General features: G+C 38.8%; 1 protein-coding gene across 3 annotated transcripts; it reads left to right on the top strand.

Moving 5' to 3' along the window:
* The first annotated feature begins 4,404 nt into the window (after window positions 1–4,404).
* On the top strand, window positions 4,405–17,996 carry cracr2aa (calcium release activated channel regulator 2Aa). 3 transcript variants are annotated; one of them, XM_029523502.1, is made up of 19 exons: window positions 4,405–4,496; window positions 6,627–6,726; window positions 7,120–7,515; window positions 9,017–9,131; window positions 9,233–9,422; window positions 10,451–10,597; window positions 10,886–10,976; window positions 11,105–11,200; window positions 12,164–12,351; window positions 12,971–13,042; window positions 13,326–13,371; window positions 13,512–13,600; window positions 13,756–14,107; window positions 14,340–14,472; window positions 14,876–14,957; window positions 15,285–15,399; window positions 15,726–15,827; window positions 16,058–16,134; window positions 16,638–17,996. In XM_029523502.1, exons 3-19 carry the CDS (start codon window positions 7,306–7,308, stop codon window positions 16,723–16,725), a joined length of 2,193 nt encoding a protein of 730 aa, XP_029379362.1. In that variant the 5' UTR covers window positions 4,405–4,496; window positions 6,627–6,726; window positions 7,120–7,305; the 3' UTR covers window positions 16,726–17,996. The 3 variants fall into 3 exon arrangements, with proteins under 3 accessions (XP_029379362.1, XP_029379364.1, XP_029379363.1); XM_029523504.1 differs by having other exon boundaries at window positions 9,020–9,131; window positions 16,638–17,995; XM_029523503.1 differs by lacking the exon at window positions 6,627–6,726 and having other exon boundaries at window positions 4,414–4,496.
* Window positions 17,997–19,999: the final 2,003 nt, after the last annotated feature.

Raw genomic sequence — 19,999 nt, 5'->3', positions numbered from 1 at the left:
CATGATTATTTTGGAAAAACTGTGCACCACCCATATTCTAAAAATGAATTCATTCCTTTAAATCATCTTTGTTTAATTTGTACAAACACAAATCCAGCAAGCTCTTCTCTTTTCCATTATTTCATGCAAGCTGAATGAGTGGTACTAGGCTAATCTACCGTTTTCAAAGGCAAGAAAATATTTGCCAAGCTTCAATTCATCGATTAAAATTCAAGAGCATCATTATATATCTATATATATATAACGTGTTAAAATTTTTTCGCTGATTATCTGGGAAGTTGCTTCAAGCGGTATAATCTGAATTACATGAATGATAAGAGTCTATTGAGGTACACCAGCACAGTGAGATAATGGAAAAGTCAATGTGGTCAGTGTGTACATATGAAGAAACCCATGAAACAATGGGAAACACATGTTCTCATATCCCCTTGGGGGGATGCCTATGGCAAGTGGTACTTATAAGCAATCAATGCAATGGCATAAATCCCTTAGCAAGAGAGAATGTAAATCCCTGATGCAAATGTAGATTAAGGCTGAGTGCAAATATTCAACACTGGCGACCATATGAGCTTGACTAATCAATTGAAGAAATTATGTTCATCATATTGGAAGTAACAGAGGTGGAATCGGGTGGATTGTTGATACAACTGTGGCAGCTTTGGAAATTTCCCTTTTGCTACACATTTGGCTGAAAATTCTGTCCTTCGGTGTGCCAGCAGCCAAACTGCAAATGGAGCATGTAATAGCTTGTCTTGGACAATAAGACTTTGTGTGATAAGAAATAATAGCAACAGCATTTTAGCCTTGCATATGAGCAACACTGGTCTCCTAAATTGGCCGCAGACGGGGGCCAGGTTGCCACATGGGTGCGCACCCAAACATCACCGCATCTTTGGAAAAAAAAGTCACACTGGTCAAATCTTTCATCAGTGTAATGTGAAAATACAGAGAAATAGCAGACCTTAGAGAGTGAGAAGCGTGGTAGTGTTTGCGACAGAAGCACGCCAGTTGTGGTATTTTACTGACAGCAGACATGCCATTTTCTTCCACTTATCTGGGGCTGGGTTGCGGTGTCAGCAGACTAAGCAAGGAGTTTCAGACATCCCTCTCCCAAGCAACGCTTTCCAGTTCCTCCTGAGAGACCCTGAGACCTTCCCAGGCTAGATGGATTATATTATCCTTTCTGTGGATTCTGGGTCCACCCTGAGGCCTCTTCCAAGTTAGGCATGCTGGAAAACCTCCAAAGGAAGATGCCAAGGGGGGCAGCCTCATCAGATGCCAGAGCAGCATCCATAAGGAAATGGAAGAACTTAGCCATGAAAGACATAGCCAAAGTGTTATTTCACCATATTTACCTTTTTTATAATGCCACCTAAAGGCTTCTGTAAGAAAGTGAAAACCCAGGGGGGTTGTCGGGGAGATTTTAACCCCCCGCCCCGCCCTTCACTACAAAATGAGAAACATCATTAGGTTCCTTTTGTTAGAATGCCTCTATAAATCACGGACTTTAAAATAACAAGGTTGAAATTATCTGGAGGCAGTGACAAAACAACTGCCAGTGAACTTTAAGCAAAGGGCACAAAAGTAAATTTAATCTGAATGTCATTTGGGAACCTTGAGGTGAAAATAATAGCAGACCCACAGATGTCAGAAATGGTCTAAATTTGGAGGCCATAAATTTGATCACCGCCCGTCATAATAGGTTTTCCCTACTGTACATGTGAGATTTCACATGTTTACTCAAACTCACTGTAGAGATATGATGTCAAAAAGAACACCCCTGAAACATTTACAGTATTTCTGCTGCAGCACAAATATGTGAATGATTTTTTCAGTTTTCCCTGGCATAAAATCCTTGAATTGTTATGAGAAAGCTCAAAAAGCTCATCCGTTCACAAGCAAAACCCAAAACCGTAACCACCAAGGTACACAGGGATACAGTAAAGGCCATGTGGAACGGAAGAATTGTCCGCACGCATAGCCACAACTCCAGCCAGTGGGATATCTCTGACCATAGCACTGAAAGATCACTAAAGTTGTGGCCCAGATGACTTTAAGTCCACAAGCACACACCTCCTCATGCTCTGAGATGCAGAGCTGAATCAAACTCTCCAAGTGTGATGTCAGTCCTTCCAGGACCTTAAACCAGAGTGGTGTGGTGACACCGGCTGAATATACTCTACTCTCCTTCCTGCTTCCCTGCTCTGGTTCTTCTCTCCACAAGTGGAAATGGCTCCCAGAGGTCCTGTAGTAGTGGTTCTTTGCTGGCCAGCAGAGCCTAGATGTATTTTTCTAGCCTCCTTCTCAGCGTCATGGATGATGGTGTTGAGGGAAGTTGAGGGAAATAATATAGCAGATAAATCAGGTAATACTCAGTTGTTTCTAATTCTAGAGTTCTAGGTTTTATACAGGTATTTATACGTGTAAACTGTAAGATTTCTTGCCGTTGTCCACTTCAACCCATGTTCAAAATGAGTGCTACTCATATGTTCGTGATGCAGTGTCCTCCAGTGTAAACACATCTGGCTCTGAAATTTTAACTTAAGCATTTCCTTGCATGCATGTGTTTGCTGCAAATCAAACTTTGAAAAACAACATGGCGGAGACAGTCAAAGCTCAAGGGCCCTCATCACCATCACACATGTGGAACATCCATGAATTTCCAGTCTGTGAAGTGGGAAAGTGTGACAGTCATAACCTATAGGAGAGTGTTTTTACACCTGCTGGGCTGCCGTGTGATGGACCAGACACATTTTTATAGTGCGCTATAAGACCGTTCCCCCTGTAAGTTAGATCCACTTGTTATAAAACAGAGTCCAAGCTCATCTGACTATATGGAACCAGATGGAAGGTATAAAACCAGCTAGAGTATGTTCAATGGTCAATAAGTGATTTAATAACTTATATATCTCAGCCGATTAAACATATGTTTCCATACTTTATGGTGGAAAAACTGGTATTAGAAAACTGTTAAATCTCAATGAATCAATAGGAGAGCCTACACTGCCCTCATCTGAGGCTTAATGATACTACAACTGAGCAAGAAGTCATTATCGGGCTGTCTGTCTGCCTCTCAATATGTAAAACTGAGCAATTCCCTGAACGATAAGTGCATGCAGTTATGTTAATGTGACATTTAGTTTCTCTCAGAAAGGTGGGATAAGATACAGAGAAACTAAAAAAAAAAAAAAAAAAAAAGTAGTTTTCACTCATTATTCTTAATCATTGTCTCAGAGGGACTTCTGTTTGTGCTTTATTTGCGTGCAAAGTAAAATTATGCACCAACAATTCCAATACAGCAATACTATTGTGCTCAATCCATGCAATGTAGAGCACTTGACTTGTTATGTATCAGTATTGCAAAGCACTTGGTGCCAAACTGTAAAACTAAATCTGTCCTGAGCAGATTCAAGCTTCTGCAGAATCCTGCATGAAATAAAGACAAACACGTCTGGCACAAAGATACAGACGTACAACATATAAAGTTAACATCATTGTTAGGATGAATGATGGACACATGATGGTCACTTCCCTCTTCTATACCTTGGAACAAGGTATAGACTCGTGCTACACTTATGTTACTACATGTTTTATTTAAACATGCACTGTTTGTGTGTATATCAATGTAAATGACCCAATGCAGAATAACCCTGTTTCCGACTTGCCCACTACAGAACAACAGCAGGTGTGTGCACATGACCACACTTTATTTTCTTCAGTAGCAAGTGGAGGAGGTTGGATGGGAAGAGGAGGATGACTAAACCGTCAATCATGAGGGAGAAGAACTCCCACTCTGTGCAGGACTCACTCACTGGTCTGCAGACTACAGCTCTTTGAGCAGTAGGCTGCGCATTGCAGACCATCTCTTCCTGCTACTGTAAAACTTTACAGCTAGCTCCAAATATATGCACCCAAATGCAAATAAGCTCCATTCTTTCAGTGCATTATTTACCCCTTCCCCTCATTTTTTTTTTTAACTTAACACTTTCCTTTTGTATCCTATTTAATCTGTTAATATATTTTTTACATTTTCCCACTGTGAGACACTTGAAGGGTGCACTTAAGGTTTTGGGATGATGTCTGTAAAGTTTGATGTAATGTCTGTTGCAGGAGGGAAAGTCGGGGGTCAGAGGTCCGTCCATCCTTATCACCTGGACATTTAGATTGTCCTGAACAATTTTCCCTTCAGGTGTCACAGAATGGAGAACATCCAAAAAAAATCTCTAATCTAACCTAATTCATTAATTTAAAAAGAAAAAAGAAAAAAGAGCATTTTATTTCATTTATTTATTTATTTTCACGAGCATTAAAAAAAAAAAAAAAAACAGACGAAGCGGACATGATAACCTCAAACTTCCTTGTTGCTGTTGCTATGGTTACCGTCCGGTCCCTCCCTCCGGGTCTGGCCCGTCACCGCTCAAATTCCTGCAGTCGCACCAGGAGACACTTGTAAACAGTGAAGTCCACATGAGGCGGAAAAGGCCGAAACAGAGCAGGTGAGCGAGTTCCTCCGTGCTGGATTTTAATTCTCACCGGTACGCCGCTGACTTTGTTGTTCGCCGTTGACGTTAGCTCTGAGCTACAACCACCTGCTGCGGGTGCTCCGACCAGCGTTAACTTTGACTTTGCGTCAGACGTTTGCTAGCACAATGTGAGCGAGGCTTCCTTTGCTGAGGGGAAGTTTCACAATGAGATACAAGTTTAAGAAAAGTGTGGCTGTAGAGAAGAGGGAGGACGTGACATGTGCATTGTTTTTTTTTTCCCCTCTTCTGTCAGTGTTATTCAAACAAACTGCACTTTTCGTGAACTTTCTGCGGTAATAACGAAGCGCCCGACGGGCACCTAACTCCTACTTTGACTGCTGAATGTTGCCGTAGATTTATTTATTTTTTTTTTTTTAAAGGAAACAGATATTCGAGTTTGCCCACTTGACCTGTAATACCTGAAAAACCTCTGTGATGACAGAGAGCTGCTCTAAGCTCCAGGAGAAAGTTTGTTTTGGCAGTCAGTGGGGGAAAAGTGTGTTTAAACGGTGTGCCATGAGTTGGCTTCCAGGGACAGATGTCACTCTGGTTCTTGAAAGAAAAGAAGAGACTGCACTTTCATTTACTATCACATTTAAAACAATCAGCTGGCTTTTACTCAGCACTTGTGCCATTGTTGTCAGTGACACTAACCAAACTGTTATGTGCTACAGAAGGCACAGACAGGAGTCAGAGATGTTAGTCAATGGACATCATGACATAATATTGACAAATTTCACAAAATATGAAATTGTTGTTGCCTTTCTTTTGACTAAGGCAAGTGTGCCAATGTTTCAGGCTGTTGTGGTTACAGCAGCAGACCACAAGCCACATTTGTTTCTCTGTAGTTCTCTTCTCATTGTCTGTGTCTCAATAAATATAGCCTGCGCACACCGTATTCAGGTCGATAAGAGGCAGTGAATGTTGAGCACATCATACTTAATTTGTGCATAGCTTGTTGAATGTAACAGTCATTGTTTGCTTTAACACTGTTTGAGTTTCTTATTTTGTTTGGCTGGGATAAACTTCAGTCGCTCTAACAGCTGTTTTAGATGAAACCCTACAGCAGATAAGGTAAATGCATGCAAAGCAGTGAGCTCTGGCATTTAACCACCGATCCAAAGAAAATGAGACATAGGTTTTTTGTTTGTTTGTTTGTTTTTTTTCAATTCACATCTTGCTTTATTCCGCAAATACAATGTAGATTCCAGTTTCGTAAAGTTAGACTGAGTATATGAATTAGTCTTGTCTTAATATGTAGGCAAACGAGCAAGGCAAGGCAGCATTAAATTGTGTGTAGTTTCAAGACAAAATTTGATTTTATTGTCATATCTGTATGAAGTCAGATATCCTGGAAAACAGCATCTGATTCCTTTTTTTTGTCTGATATCTATCTAATCTACTGTAAGGTCACCAGCCATCTTTCTCAAGAAAGTTTTAACAAAGGAGCCATAAAATTTTGGCTCCTGGCCAGAGAAATGCGCTATAAAGATAATGAGATGATATGTTTTATCATGTGTCCAAGCACAAAAATACTACATTATTCTGCGCAAATAGTAATAGTTCCCTTTTCTTAACCCCCTCCTCCAGCTTGAAGCTTTTGTCAGTCTCTGTGGGTTGGTGACTTTCCGCATGAGCTTGGTCATGCTTGCAAGTTGCACAATGACATTCAGAAACTGCAATTTCATGAATACCATGCGACTGTGGTAGTCTTGAAATTGCAGTTAAAATGTTAATGCTAAACCTATGGTTTTAATGAGCATTTTATATATATATATATATATATATATATATATATATATATATATATATATATATATATACATACATACATATATATATATACACATTGCTATGTGTGAATAAAAACAAAAATATAAACTGTACCTGTAATCGTTCTAGAGTTAGAAGATTTTATTGTTGTTATTATGGTGTTTGTGTGTCTGTCTGTATCTGTATCTCTATGAAAGACAATGAAGCCTCTGACCCCTTATTTTCTTTTGACCTTCTAACTGCCTACATGTTATGTCACTTTTTTCCACTGTTTGACTTATACTTGTCTCAAACATCTACATTTGTGTGGGTAAACACACACACACACAGCTCATGATCGACTGAGCCAACTCACGACGCACAGCCTCCAGAAGCCAGTCTTCCAAACCAGTGCATAAAGAACTGTAGTCTGCGTGAGACCCACCAGCAAGTGAGTTATACCAATCAATACTGCCAGGTGGATAGGACCCCTCCTTGTCATACCAAAACTTTACTCTCAGTTTTGGGTTTACTTTATACTTGTCAGATGACGTTAGTCTCTGCAGGAGCTGTGCCTGAATGAAGTTAAAGGGCAGCAGTTGTTTTAGGTGTGCAGCACAGTGGGACATGTTTGTTATTGCCTGTAGCTATAGCTGAGACTGATAATGTGTCTGGTAAAAAAGAAAGCGCAATCATGATCTGGTGAAATTATCATTGAGTTTTTTGATGCATATATGTCATGTCAAATAATCCTATTTGTTATATTAAATATATCTAGAATATAATTATTGACCATGGGCAAGCCAATACTTATTTAACTGAAGGCTGTGTCTCACTATCCTAGGTTACATTGACTAATTAAAGAGGTGGTTGCTAAGAGATGGCAATCTGTGACATTGCTGAAAGCGTCTGATGTACAGCACCCTGAAGCTTGGCTTCTCCAGGATCTCTTTCTGCTACACCCCTCTCTGTACCTGACTCATGTGAAGGACACAGAATACACTCTTGTATCAGCAGACTCACAGACACAATGGCAGCTTTTACTGCACCTTGTGCCATCGGTGATACTACAACCACCGCGGTGGCTGGCACTGGATGGCAAATGCAAGGAAGCAGCAAAGAGGAGGGGAAATATGAGAATGGGGACATAGGACAAAGCACTATCCTTGAGAAAACCCACGAGTTCTTCCAGATGTGTGACACTGAGAACAAGGGCTTCATCACCCGCCGTGACATGCAGGTGAGGGCACTGTTTCAAATTGTATTTTGGACCCATGAAGTTCTAATGTCTCAAAAATAATGTGAGACCTCATCTGTGTTGTATTCAAATAATTCAAAGAGGATTTCATATTAAAATAGATGATATGTATATCGTGCATCCAACATAGAATCGAATAAAAACCATATTGATGCAAACTTTACTAACTTAAGGAGAAGCCTAAAAGGGAAAATTATTGATTGAAACAGATTTTTAGCATCCAGTGTTTGGGGCTCATTCATTCAGTATGGGCATAATTTGCAGAGATGATCTCATTAATGATGAACACAACATGAATAGGGCATCTGCACCTTATTCAAAACAGCATAAAAGAGACAGCGACATAGTGAGCTGTGTGGCAGCTTCGTCACTCATCTCCTCCACACATTATTGTGGAGATTCACTTGTATTTCAGATATTCATCCCTGCCATTGGTAATCCTTTGATGAAGTACTTGTAAGCTTTCATTCTGAGGAGCATAAATACACTGAGGGGAGGCTTTGATCTGATGTTTATCATCATGAATTGGAAATTAGGCGGCAAACAGGACAGAGGTTCACTCTACACACTTGTGTAGAGGATATGAAGAGGACGGAGCAGTTGATACTGTCGGTTATTTGTTATTAATCACTTTCTATACATCTGCCAAATTTTGTTATTTAGCCAAATGAGTGGTAAATTTTTTTTTATTCGACACAGTTTGTACATTCACAAAATATTTTACTGCTGGATTATTTTTGCACAATTTTAATGGTTTAAAGTGCATTTCACACCATGACCGCCAACAGACAAGAAATTCTACTGTTTGCTTACATATGGGATATGTCCTGCTCAGATAACACTTTAACAGGAACAGCTGCTAGTCTTACACCGATGCTATCCTCTCCTTGTCCCTCTCCTGGATTGTATGGGTTGCCTCAGTCAACATTTGCAGCAGTGCAAACACACCATAAAACCCAAGCTGCTTACAGAGGTGTGGTTATGGTGGCTTTTCTTGGAAATGATTTCACAGTTACTGCCGTGGTCGTTTTTTTTTTTTTTTCTCAAGAGGGGTTGCGGCTCACACTGAATATGAACTAAAGGAGCAATTGTCACTTTTCTGTCAAGTACTATTTTTACCTACTTAAATCTTTTGAGTCAGCATCATTGAAGATGAGCTACACTGCCAAGATAACAGGTTGTAATGTGTCAAACTGTATGAAGCATTGTGTTCTTAAAGACAATGCAAATGCATCGATGTTATTAAATATTTTCATCTTAAAAAAAAAAAAGTTATTTACAATGTTACTGACATCCTGTGTTATTAGCTCTAATTTACTCAAATTTAGCCTGGCAAGGGTTAAAGTAATGGGAGATTACCACCAATTGCTGTGTAGCACATGATTACCACTGTACAAATGTCTGTAGCAATGGTTGTAGCATCAACACAGTTAAAGTTCTTGAGGCTTTGTTCCTGTCACTAGCAGCTGTGCTCTTGTTTTAGCAGAGGCTGAACAGCGAACTCCCTCTCAGTGCAGAAGAGTTGGAGAACGTGTTCGACACCCTTGATTCTGACAGAAATGGATACCTCACCCTCAACGAGTTCTCATCAGGATTTAGTACGCTTTAAAAAAAAATTCTGCTTGTAACAATGGTTAAAGTGTTACCAGATAGTGGTGTGTAATGTGTCAGTTGTGGACTTTTGCTTTGGATTTTCAAGGTGAGTTTTTATTTGGCCGGAAGATTTCTGTAGAAGAAAGTATGGATGACAGAAACCCCCATTCAACCCCATCGGAGGACTTGTACCAGAACCACTGGGAAGAGACTCCAGCAAGAGAAGATGAGGATGAAGAGGAGAAACACTTCTCCATGTTAATGGAGAGCCTTGGTGCAAACAGCGTCTTTGAAGAGTAGGTACTTTGTATGTGTCTGCGTGCCTGCATGCACACGCGTGCGTGTCTGTGTGTATGTGTGTATGTCTTTGAAATCCCAGCCTTGTCAGGTCCACTTCATATCTTTACACACTTTGTCAACATTTCCTTTGAGCTGTGACTATGTTTTAAGCCTGAGACTATAATCACCTGTGCAAACAACAAAAAGGTTCGATGGTTCCGCTCTCAAACAAAGCCAATCCTGCTTTCCTTCTGTGAGCTGTCTGCTCCAACTTTCAAGTCTTGAATATTACATTTGCAACATAAACTTCTTTTAAATTTTAAATTGGAAATTGTACTGAGGTATTGGTTTGTTAGACTGAAAGACATGGATATATAATAGCAGGATCTCATAAACTGCATGACTACACTCACCTTTACAAACAACTCTAGCTCAATAACAGCAAACAGTAGAGAAGGTGGATGCCAGGTTTAAACATCCTTTGGCTTCCACCCACCTAATTAGGGCTTGAGAATACATTTGAGATCAGTTTGTGTAGCACTAACTGACACTGATGCTGGCCCAAGTTTAAGGACAAGTATTTCTAACTGAAAAGTCTTTTTATGAATGTGTTTTATTATCCTTGCCTTACCGCAGATCTGTGATCTAAGGTAAGATTGGAATTCAATGTAAATTTCACAACTTAATTCTTTGAAGTCATTGTAGTGCTTTGCTTTAGCTACCTTGTAAGGAAATTGAGAGCAGCTCACAAAACACAGAAAACAAGTTTGACGAGTACCAGATTTTTTTGCTCTGAGAATAAATGGATTTCTCAAGGCAAACAACCTGTTAAAACATCTATTATCTACTTCCTCAGCTGCCTTCATGTAGATTTATTGTTCTGTGAATTTTCATCCATGTCCTTGCCACATTATTGCTTATTCCTTTTTAAAATAAGATAATCAATTACTCGTGAATCCGCTTAACTAAGACTTCAAATACTATGAAGGAAATTGACTGTAATGCTTCATTCAATTACACCTGCTCCTTCTTTCTATCCCATCAGTCCTGCTGAGGTGCACAGTTTGTGGGCCCAGCTGCGCCGGGAGGAACCACACCTTTTATCAAATTTCGAGGATTTCTTGGCCAGAGTGACATCACAGATCAAAGAGGCCAACCAGGAGAAGAGGGAAATGGAGTGCGCTCTAAAGCGGTCAGGGCAGGGCATATTTGAGTGTTTCACTGTGTGGGAGGTTAATAGGTTATAAGATGTTAATTCAATTTAACAAGAATTTGTTCAACTTGCATAACTTCACTGTTCATCCTTACTAAAAAAAAAACAGTTTTTATGCTTTGTCCTCTTGAGATTGTTTTTACAGACCTATTGTCTTTAAGGTGTATCATCTTAAATCTTGGCAGTTGTTCAATAAGCATTTGTTATATGTCTGTGAGGTAAATGCAGTCTATAGCATGTTACCACATCTGAATTTTATCCAAACAGCAAAGCAGCATCACACGATGATGAGATCCAGCACCTGTATGAAGAAATGGAACAACAGATAAAAAATGAAAAGGACAGGATCGTCCTACAGGTAATCATTAATGTCTAACAAGCTTCCCTCTTTGTTGTAATTTCTTTCAAATACTGTACATCTACTTCCTTTTCACCATCATTTTTCATTGTTTATATCTCTCCACCTCTTTCATTGCTAAACAAAAGGACTATGAACGATTTCTGTCTCGGAGTCAGGACCTTGAGCTGCAGCTAGCCAGTAAAGAGAAAGAGCTGGAACAACTCTTCGATAAACAGAAAAATGTAAGTGACATCTATCAAAAAAACAACAACAACAACCAAAAACACATCCTCACAGAGTGCTCTCCAGTATTCACAGCCAGAGCAGCAATACATGCAAGTCACACTAAACAATACAAGACATAACACTATCCTATTTTTTTTTTTTTTTATAAAATGTGAGTAAATACCACTCTACCATCAAAGCACCTATTTAAATGCCATTGATAGGTAGTCTTGGGTCACAGCTGTGAATGAGCATTAACTTTTATCCCCTCAGTTATGTTGTTAATTTGAAATTTTCACTCAGTGCATTGTAATTAATGCTTCTCCAATGACTTTCTTCTGCAGCAACAGCAGCTTGTGTTGAGGAGAGTTGTTAATAGGTTCTGTCACAGATTCATTTACACCCTTGCAGTCAGGCTTTTATGGCTAATTAGCAATGAATTCTGATCCCACCAACAAGAACATATCTTTTCTTCACAGCTCCTTAACACCACTAATTATTATGTGTCATTTGTTTGCCAAGTGTTAACTAGATGTCGTGTTTGTGGAGAACAGTAGCCCATATAATAACATAACTGCTAACAGAGGTTAAAGAGAAATTAGTCCCCAGTTGCTCACGAAAAATGTCCCATTATAAATTTCATGTTAGAAAAGTAAATATTTGAAAAATAAACAGTCAGCTGTATGAAGGAATTATGTCTTCATATCAGACAAGAGGCTGAAGAGGTAACTGTAGGCTCAATGGCCATACAAATCCAAACATGGGAGTACAGAGGTTGTAGTAAAGTGTCTGAATGTGTAGCAATAGAGATCACCAAAGTGAGACACTTAAATTTACACACAGTAGCTTTGAATCAATAAATTCAAATGTTAAAGATTTTCTTCATGTGATTATGGAGGCAACAATTGGCTAATCCAGAAGTATTTACATATTTTATCTGAGATAAAATGTTTCCTTTTGGACCACGGGTATTCTTCTAGCTTGAGCGTCAGTGTGAGGACCTTCACAGTGAACAGTGTGTGACAAAGGTGGAGAACGTGAAGCTGAAGCAGACAAATGATGAGTTAGCACGGGAGCTGGACCACACCAGCCAAGAGCTGATCCTCGCACAGGAGCAGCTGACTCTGCTGCAGGAGCAGTCCACACAGCTTCATGAGGAAAAGGAGATGTGAGTTATACAGACGTTAATCATGGTTTTTTCAGGTTCTATTTACCTTCAACCCAACCCCCATTGTTTGGCCTCTTTGTTTTCTATTCTTTCTCAATATTCAGGGTGTTATCACTGCAAACAAATATATAGGCTTAAAAAAACATCACTGTTTGCATGCATTTTATACTGTTGGTGAACAAGAACTGAACAGCTACTTTGAATAATGACGGGGCCTCAGTGTTATGTATTTAGATGTTTGATTTGTCATTAAAAAGTAAAAGCAATGAGCTCAATTACATGGTAATGCTGAGCTGCAACAACCCTCACATAATTTTGTGTGTCTCATTTTTATGGGACATTGTAAGAAAGAAAAGGTTAAAATTATGTGATAATGTGTTTACATGTACTATAAAAGTACAGCGGACTGATGCTATAATTTGTTCCTTTTTAGGTGTCGTAAATGTGCTTCCTGTATCTCATAGACACTAAACCAGAATAGACCATTAGTTTGTATCCTATTAACGCATTCATAATTTTGCCTTTGAAAACTGACAAGAAAATGTAGAGAAACCACAACACACACTGTCTGTGTTTCATAGAGCATTAGTATTAAAAGATGCATTGTTTGTCAACACAGGGAAGTTTACAGAGTGACTGAGCGACTGCAGCGAGAGCGAGCAAGCCTAATCAAACAACTGAACCTGTTGAGGTATGATCAGATGAAAAACAGAGGTACAGCTTAAATTGTGTTATTGTGAACATTTTTATCATAGTATTGACCACACAAAGTAATTTTACTTTTGACATCACAGTCAGTAATTGACGTCACCCTACTATAATGGTTCCAATAATGGTTCAAATCTTATTCAGAGGGAAAACTTGGTGAGCGGTTAATCTCTGTCTGCTTAAAATCACTTAATTTGATTCCTGCCCAGGAACTTTGGATTTATTATTTATGCATTTTTTTGGGTGCTGATATTTCTTTTGTCCAGGGAAATGAACAAACATTTACGGGATGAAAGGGACATATGCTATCAGGTATGTACAATAATGATAGCAAAATTATTTCTCTGTCGTACATTTCCATTGTCTGTACCTCATGTGTCCTCTTTTTAGAGATTTAGACTGAACCCAGTATCTCATTCCACAATTTAAAATTTAAAATTTTACTTTTACAGAACACAAAGAATTGTAAGAAAACACCTTCTTTCAAGCAGAGGCCCTTAATCAGTGTTGTGAAACACACACACCCAAATGTCTTCAAAAGGTAAACAATTAAATTTTTTATTAGTTTTCTAGGACTGTGTCAAACAGAAAACATGTCTCATTGTGTACTTTTAATGCCTTTTACTTTTTTCTTAATTGTCTCTCTAATTTGCTTCCATTAGTCATGTACGAGGTAATGTTAATTTGTCTATGTAGTGGGGATAAGGAGGAGTCGACTTCCAGCACTGTTAGGCAGACTGTTGCCAGTGAGCCATGCCTGTCATCTTGCCCAGTGGAGACAAGGGGGCACCTCCAAAGGATCATCTCCATTGAAGAGGACCACCTCCCACACTTGCTGCAGAATGACTGTCAGACTCAATCTCCTCTTCCGGAGTGTAGTGAAGGAGATGAAGCCTCCGACAGAGAGGAGAATATTGACTTGGTGATGAGTGATATTTACCCATGTACATCTTCTGCCCAGCAACATCAGTCAAAGGGAAATGTGGAGAAAATAGAAGCCCCCAAATCTCCAAGGGGTCAGCCTGTAGGCAAGGAGACCAGTATAAATGTAAGCATGTGGATATTGGTAATATACCACATGTTAGTTATGAAGTATGATTTATTTATGTGATTAACATTGACTGTAGCAACATATTTATTATAAGCCATTAAATGTTTTTTGTTCAATGCAGCTTGTAGCTTACCTCACAAAAGTAAGAACCAGGCTCCTGACTGAATGTTTAGAGAAAATTCTCAACACTTCCTTCCAATAACATCTCCCATTGTTCCTTATTATTTAGGATGAAGGCAACCCCCTGCCTCCTGACCGCCTCTTCAAGATCGTTCTGGTGGGAAATTCAAGTGTAGGGAAAACCTCCATCCTTAAACGATTTTGTGATGACTGCTTTCACCCCGGCACGTCTGCTACTGTGGGTATGTATGCTACACTGAAAAACACACAGTGTCTGAATTCAGTCACCAGGCTAGATGTTTGGATCCCTTTGCTCAGTTCCTGTGAGCAAAGGAAACAAAATGCTTAGACCATAAGTTGACCTTGAACTGATTATGTGTTTGCTTACAAAGCGTTTCACTGAAAATGAAACTGAAAATTGAGTTCAAGCGTCACCAAAGTAATGCAGGTTTCGGTCTTGCAACTTGAAGCATAGTAAAGAGTTCTGCCTGAACCACGTACTTTCAGTTTTCCATGTGAAGAATGTAAATCTTTGAAGAGAATTAGGATCCTCTTAACCAGGTTATTGTGTAAATTTAAAGTCTATATTTATATTGTTTCTACAGCCATTTGTGGTGATGTTTGCTGTTCATTTTCTATATGCAGGTATTGACTACAGTGTCAAGACTATAACTGTGGACAATAGCCAGGTGGCAATGCAGCTGTGGGACACAGCAGGACAGGAAAGGTGCAGTTTGAGGATGACATGAACCAAAGAGATTGTCACATAGGAGTATTCATTATACCATAGTGCTAAATGGAATTAATGTCAACTGTCTGTTGTGTTTTGATGAGTTTTCCTATAATACCACATACATTCAAGAGTGCAATGTTGAGTTCTCAGCCGTTACATAAAATCCTTGAGCTTTTCTTTCTTTCCTTGTGCTGGGTCATCAAATAAACATGGAGACATTTTTCTTACAATTCAACAATTAAAGCACAAAGGGGAGGTTTAATGTACTAGTGAATGCATAACACTTCCTCTTCTGCCTGCTTCCTCCTCATCATCGGGCAGGTATCGAAGCATCACCAAACAATTCTTTCGCAAGGCTGACGGTGTGATTGTGATGTATGACATCACAGCTGAGCAGAGCTTCACAGCTGTCAGACAATGGCTTATGAGTGTGAAGGTAACACAGCAACATTCTTCACAGAGATATTCCCAAGCAGAACAAATATTTATGTTTTGCTTTGTTTTTCTCTGTACAGTTACATTGACACCCTACTGTACACTGAAACTCTGCTTTTTAGGAAACAGCAGTTGTACGCTGCATATTTTTCACAGTTTAATGAAACAGAAAATGTATCTATCTGTTAAAGTGAAATGTGCATTCACTGCTTACCAGTTTTTCATTGGAGCAACAGAGAAGCTGGTGAACCACAGTCATCTTTTACCCACAATGTTTCCTTAAAGTTATCTTCCTCTGTTCTGTATTCTTTGCCTTACTCTTAATAGGAGGGTGCAGGCGAGGACATTCCTCTTATGCTATTGGGAAACAAAACAGACAAGGAAATTGACAGACAAGTTCAGAAAAGAGTGGGAGAAAGACTTGCCAAGGTTTGCAGCTGTTTTACTTTGCTAAATCTAAAATTCTGTAAAAAATTGCCTGTTTCAGATAGGTGTTACAAGGTGGTGTTGATTTATTTTTTTACTGATATTAAATGAAAGTCTTTTGTGCACAGCATAGTTTCTATGGTGACTGGAAAGAAAACTGACGTAACAAAAAGTACATTTTATTCACATGAGCTGCTATTGACAACTATATTCATCATTTGGTTCTTTTTCAGGACCACCAAATGATTTTCTATGAGTGTAGTGCACGTTCAGGACACAATGTGGTGGAGTCCATGGTGGATTTAGCCAGGTGAGCATGTAGCTCTGTGGTGTGCTAGCTTATGTAAAAGGAAACCAAAGAAACAATAAATGCAATAAACTAAGTTAAAAGTTAAGTTAAAAAAGAAATCACAATTTCTTTGGTATGAAGTGCAAAATCAAATATTGCACCATATTCTTCCCTCTGTGTGCATATGTCATTGACTTATTGACCCATTGTCAAAATGCACTGCGATGTATTATAGTTCTTTTGTAATGTGTTCTTTTGTAAAGTCTTTATTTAATCTATTTCTGCTCTCGCTTACATTTGCGTATGGAACACCCAAACATTTGCTACAAAACCACATGACAAGCAATAGCAGGAAGGGCTGCAACTAATCCCACAGTGAGAAATGATGACCCTGTATGGTTCATGCAGGTTAATTACAGGAGCAGTTGCACCCACAAAGTACACATCAGTTCTCAGAGCAATGCGAATGCAAAAATAAAATGGCCTGTCACTCTTATCTCATCTCTTTTTATCATGTTTCTCAGAATTTTGAAAGAACAAGAGGACAGAGAGAGGGAGAAGACTGTCCAGTTGGTCAGCAGCCCCTCAGAGAGGAAGAGAACCTGCTGCTAACAGTTAACAGCGAACACACACATACACAAATACACACACAGTGGCACTAACCTTTACTAAGATTCACAATGTGATAGTTTGGCCACATGTATCAATGAAGAAGCTATATTTTTAATGTAGTATTTTCACACACTCTTCAGCTTTGTAGCAGCTTGGGTAAATGAAACACCACATCCTGTGATATTTCACACATATTAGTGCACTATTTTATGACAGTCTAATTGATAGGATTGGTAGTATTTAAAATAACAATTTTATATTTTATGAAGGAATAATACAATAATGATAAAAACCATTAATAACAATGCAAGAAAAGTTCAAATGTTTCTTCGGAGGGTAAGACATAAAATTAACTCAACCAATTTGTCCCCCTAGTTTTTGCCTTTTGAACCCCACTTGACATGAAACAGACATAGTCACCTGAACAACTGTAAAATGTAATGCATCATCAAACAAACTTGATGGTCGACACTACATTAGTGAGCTTTCAATATTAAATTTCTTTATCAGAAATGTTAATTGAATCTTGTGCTTATGTAATTTCTGCTGATACTGGATCTGTAGCTTATGCTATGGATATTGGACAAGTGGTAGACAAAAACACTAACTATTGTCAAACTACAGCACTGTACAGAAACAAAGTTGAAACTGAATGAAAATGATCAACTTCAAATGTAGTGTTTCTTCCTGAGCTGATATATTTAATAGTATTATATTTTACAGGTGTTCGTGTTGTTTTGTCCACTTTGTAAATCGTACAGTAAGTGAGTAAAGATTTTGTGGTGTTTTTCTTGTACAGAAGGTTTCTAGGCTGAGGAGTAGCCTAAGCTATGTTGTACTTTTTTTTTTTTTTATAGTCGAAACACAATACAAACCAAATGAAGTTTAGTGCACAAAATATTTATTTCATATCACCTTGATCTGCCTCAGTGCCAAGTATTTTATGAAAATAATATCACTGTAATATGTTTATATAAGTTATGTTATCTGTATGTTGTAGTGAGCTCACAGTCGTGGAGATTTTGATAAAAGTCAGATTTTACTGTTTGATATTATACCATAATCACTAATAGGGCTTCAGTACTTCCAGTGTCTTGCACATCACTTAAAGGTGAAAACATTTTAAAAATGATAAAATGTAATAGCATAAAACAAAATGCATAATATGTAACACGCCTGTTGAGTAATCCATTTCTTTTCATTACACCAAAATTAAAATAAGTTTTACATCACCCAGTAAGATGAGTTTGGACATTGCTGTTTATTCATTTGTGAAACGACATGTTCAATACACGCGGAATTAACATGCCAATTTATTATAATCTTTATGTCAACCTAATATGACAACCTAGGTTTGTGTTAAATTGCAGCAGCTTTGCTCAAACATGTTTCTCTGGATAAGTCCCAAATGTGCTCTTTAATCACAATTGTATAGTTATTCTAAATAAATTCCTTTTTATGTATAGTGGAGTGCAAACCTTAATGCCTCTTAACATTGTATAATTAATTAATTTATTTATTTGTGTACCAGTCATTCATTCATTCAGTCGTCTTCTACCACTTATCTGTCAATCCCCCCTGGAGTCAATCCCAGCTCCCAGGGGGCGAGGGCAGGGTACCTCAAATATCTTAGATGTTTGATGTTAATCCTAGAAAGGTTATATTAATGTTAGTATTTAAAACCCCTTCAGATAGTCTTTGCCCACATCAACATCTTGGTTTAAGACATTTCCTCTCATTGACTACCTTGGCAAAGGCCTTACTGAGAGTGTAGGTCAAGAGGAAAGATATTTTTCATCAACATTCCTAAATCTGGAGAGAATGGGATACAGTCTGTAAAAGCCAACACCACAAAATTGGGCTTACATGTATGTGGCAAACATAATTCCCACTCTCATTAGACCTAAACAAAATAAGCATGGGAATAGTGAGGGCTTCAATTTTCATTATTTAACACTAATTCCTCCGAGCATAAGAGTGCTCAACAAGGATTAACATGAAATAATATCTGCTCCCAAACCAATAAAAGTAGAGAGACAAGTTTGTATACATAAAATCACAGAAGGCTAAATGTATCAGTGCGGAACAGAACTAGATCGACTTCGGCACTTTGTCAAGGCATTTAGGATGGGTAGGTGTGTTATTGGCATGTCAACATCACAGCTCACACTGACACAACAGGACACACTGGGAGTCACTTGCGTGCGGTCATCACCTTCTATTACACACTCACAGAGCCCTAATACACTGACTATGCAAACACGTTACCTTTCACATTACACATGTACAGTATGCACCTACACAGATTTGTCCTTGGCTTGGATTTGTGATCAGTTTCTGTCAGTTTCCCAAATTTTCTGAATTTAATACAATATTCATTCATTCTTTTTTTTTTTCTTTTTTTTTTACCGCTTATCCATTTCCGGGTTGGGGGCGGTGCTGGAGCCAATCCCAGCTCACACTGGGTGAGATTGGGGTACACTCTGTATACTTCAGCAGTCCATCACAGGGCCAACGCACAGAGACAGACAGAGACCAACAACCACTCACACTCAGACCTATGGATATTTTAGAGTCACCAATTAACCTAAGCATGCATGTCTTTGGATTGTGGGAGGAAACCCACGCAGGCACGGGGAGAACATGCAAACGCCACACAGAAAGGCCTCAGGCCTGGGAGCTGAACCTGTAATCTTCTAATTGTGGGGAATCAGCACTAACCATTATGCTGACCTGAACAATAAATTCAAATGTTTCCTTGGCAATCATTCCCTACAGTACATAGTGAGATAAAAACCGTGCCTTAAATTTATTATCAAGTTGAAACAGAACGTGAACTTTATGGTAATTCAGAAGATGAACTTCACTCTGTTTTAAAAATGCCAACTCTCCCTCCATAAGGTCCTAATGCTTGTGAAAAATGAATATTGAACAAAACACACAAGTACATCACTCCAACTCACACCACACGGACATCAATAATCTATGACATTCAAGACGAGAAAATATTCCTGACCTCTTTTTGTTAGTGTTACATTCAGAACTGTTTAACAGTCAGCCTCAGTAACTTGCTTCTGTCATTATACACTGCAGTGGCAATGGTGACATTGTCAGTGGGGCCAACTCTGTCTGGTCTTTGGCCTGGTCTCTCCTCTTGCTCTCAGCCCCATTTATATTAGTCAGTGTATCTGTCTGTAGTCGTGGGAGTGTCAATGTCTCCCTCAGGTGCTCAAGGGTTGTACTTGATGGGGCACCGTGGTCCCCTCAATCAAAT

The sequence above is a fragment of the Echeneis naucrates genome, chromosome 16, assembly GCF_900963305.1.
Source record: "Echeneis naucrates chromosome 16, fEcheNa1.1, whole genome shotgun sequence".
Classification (NCBI taxonomy): Eukaryota; Metazoa; Chordata; class Actinopteri; order Carangiformes; family Echeneidae; genus Echeneis; species Echeneis naucrates.
This window is presented reverse-complemented; position numbering and strand designations above follow the sequence as displayed.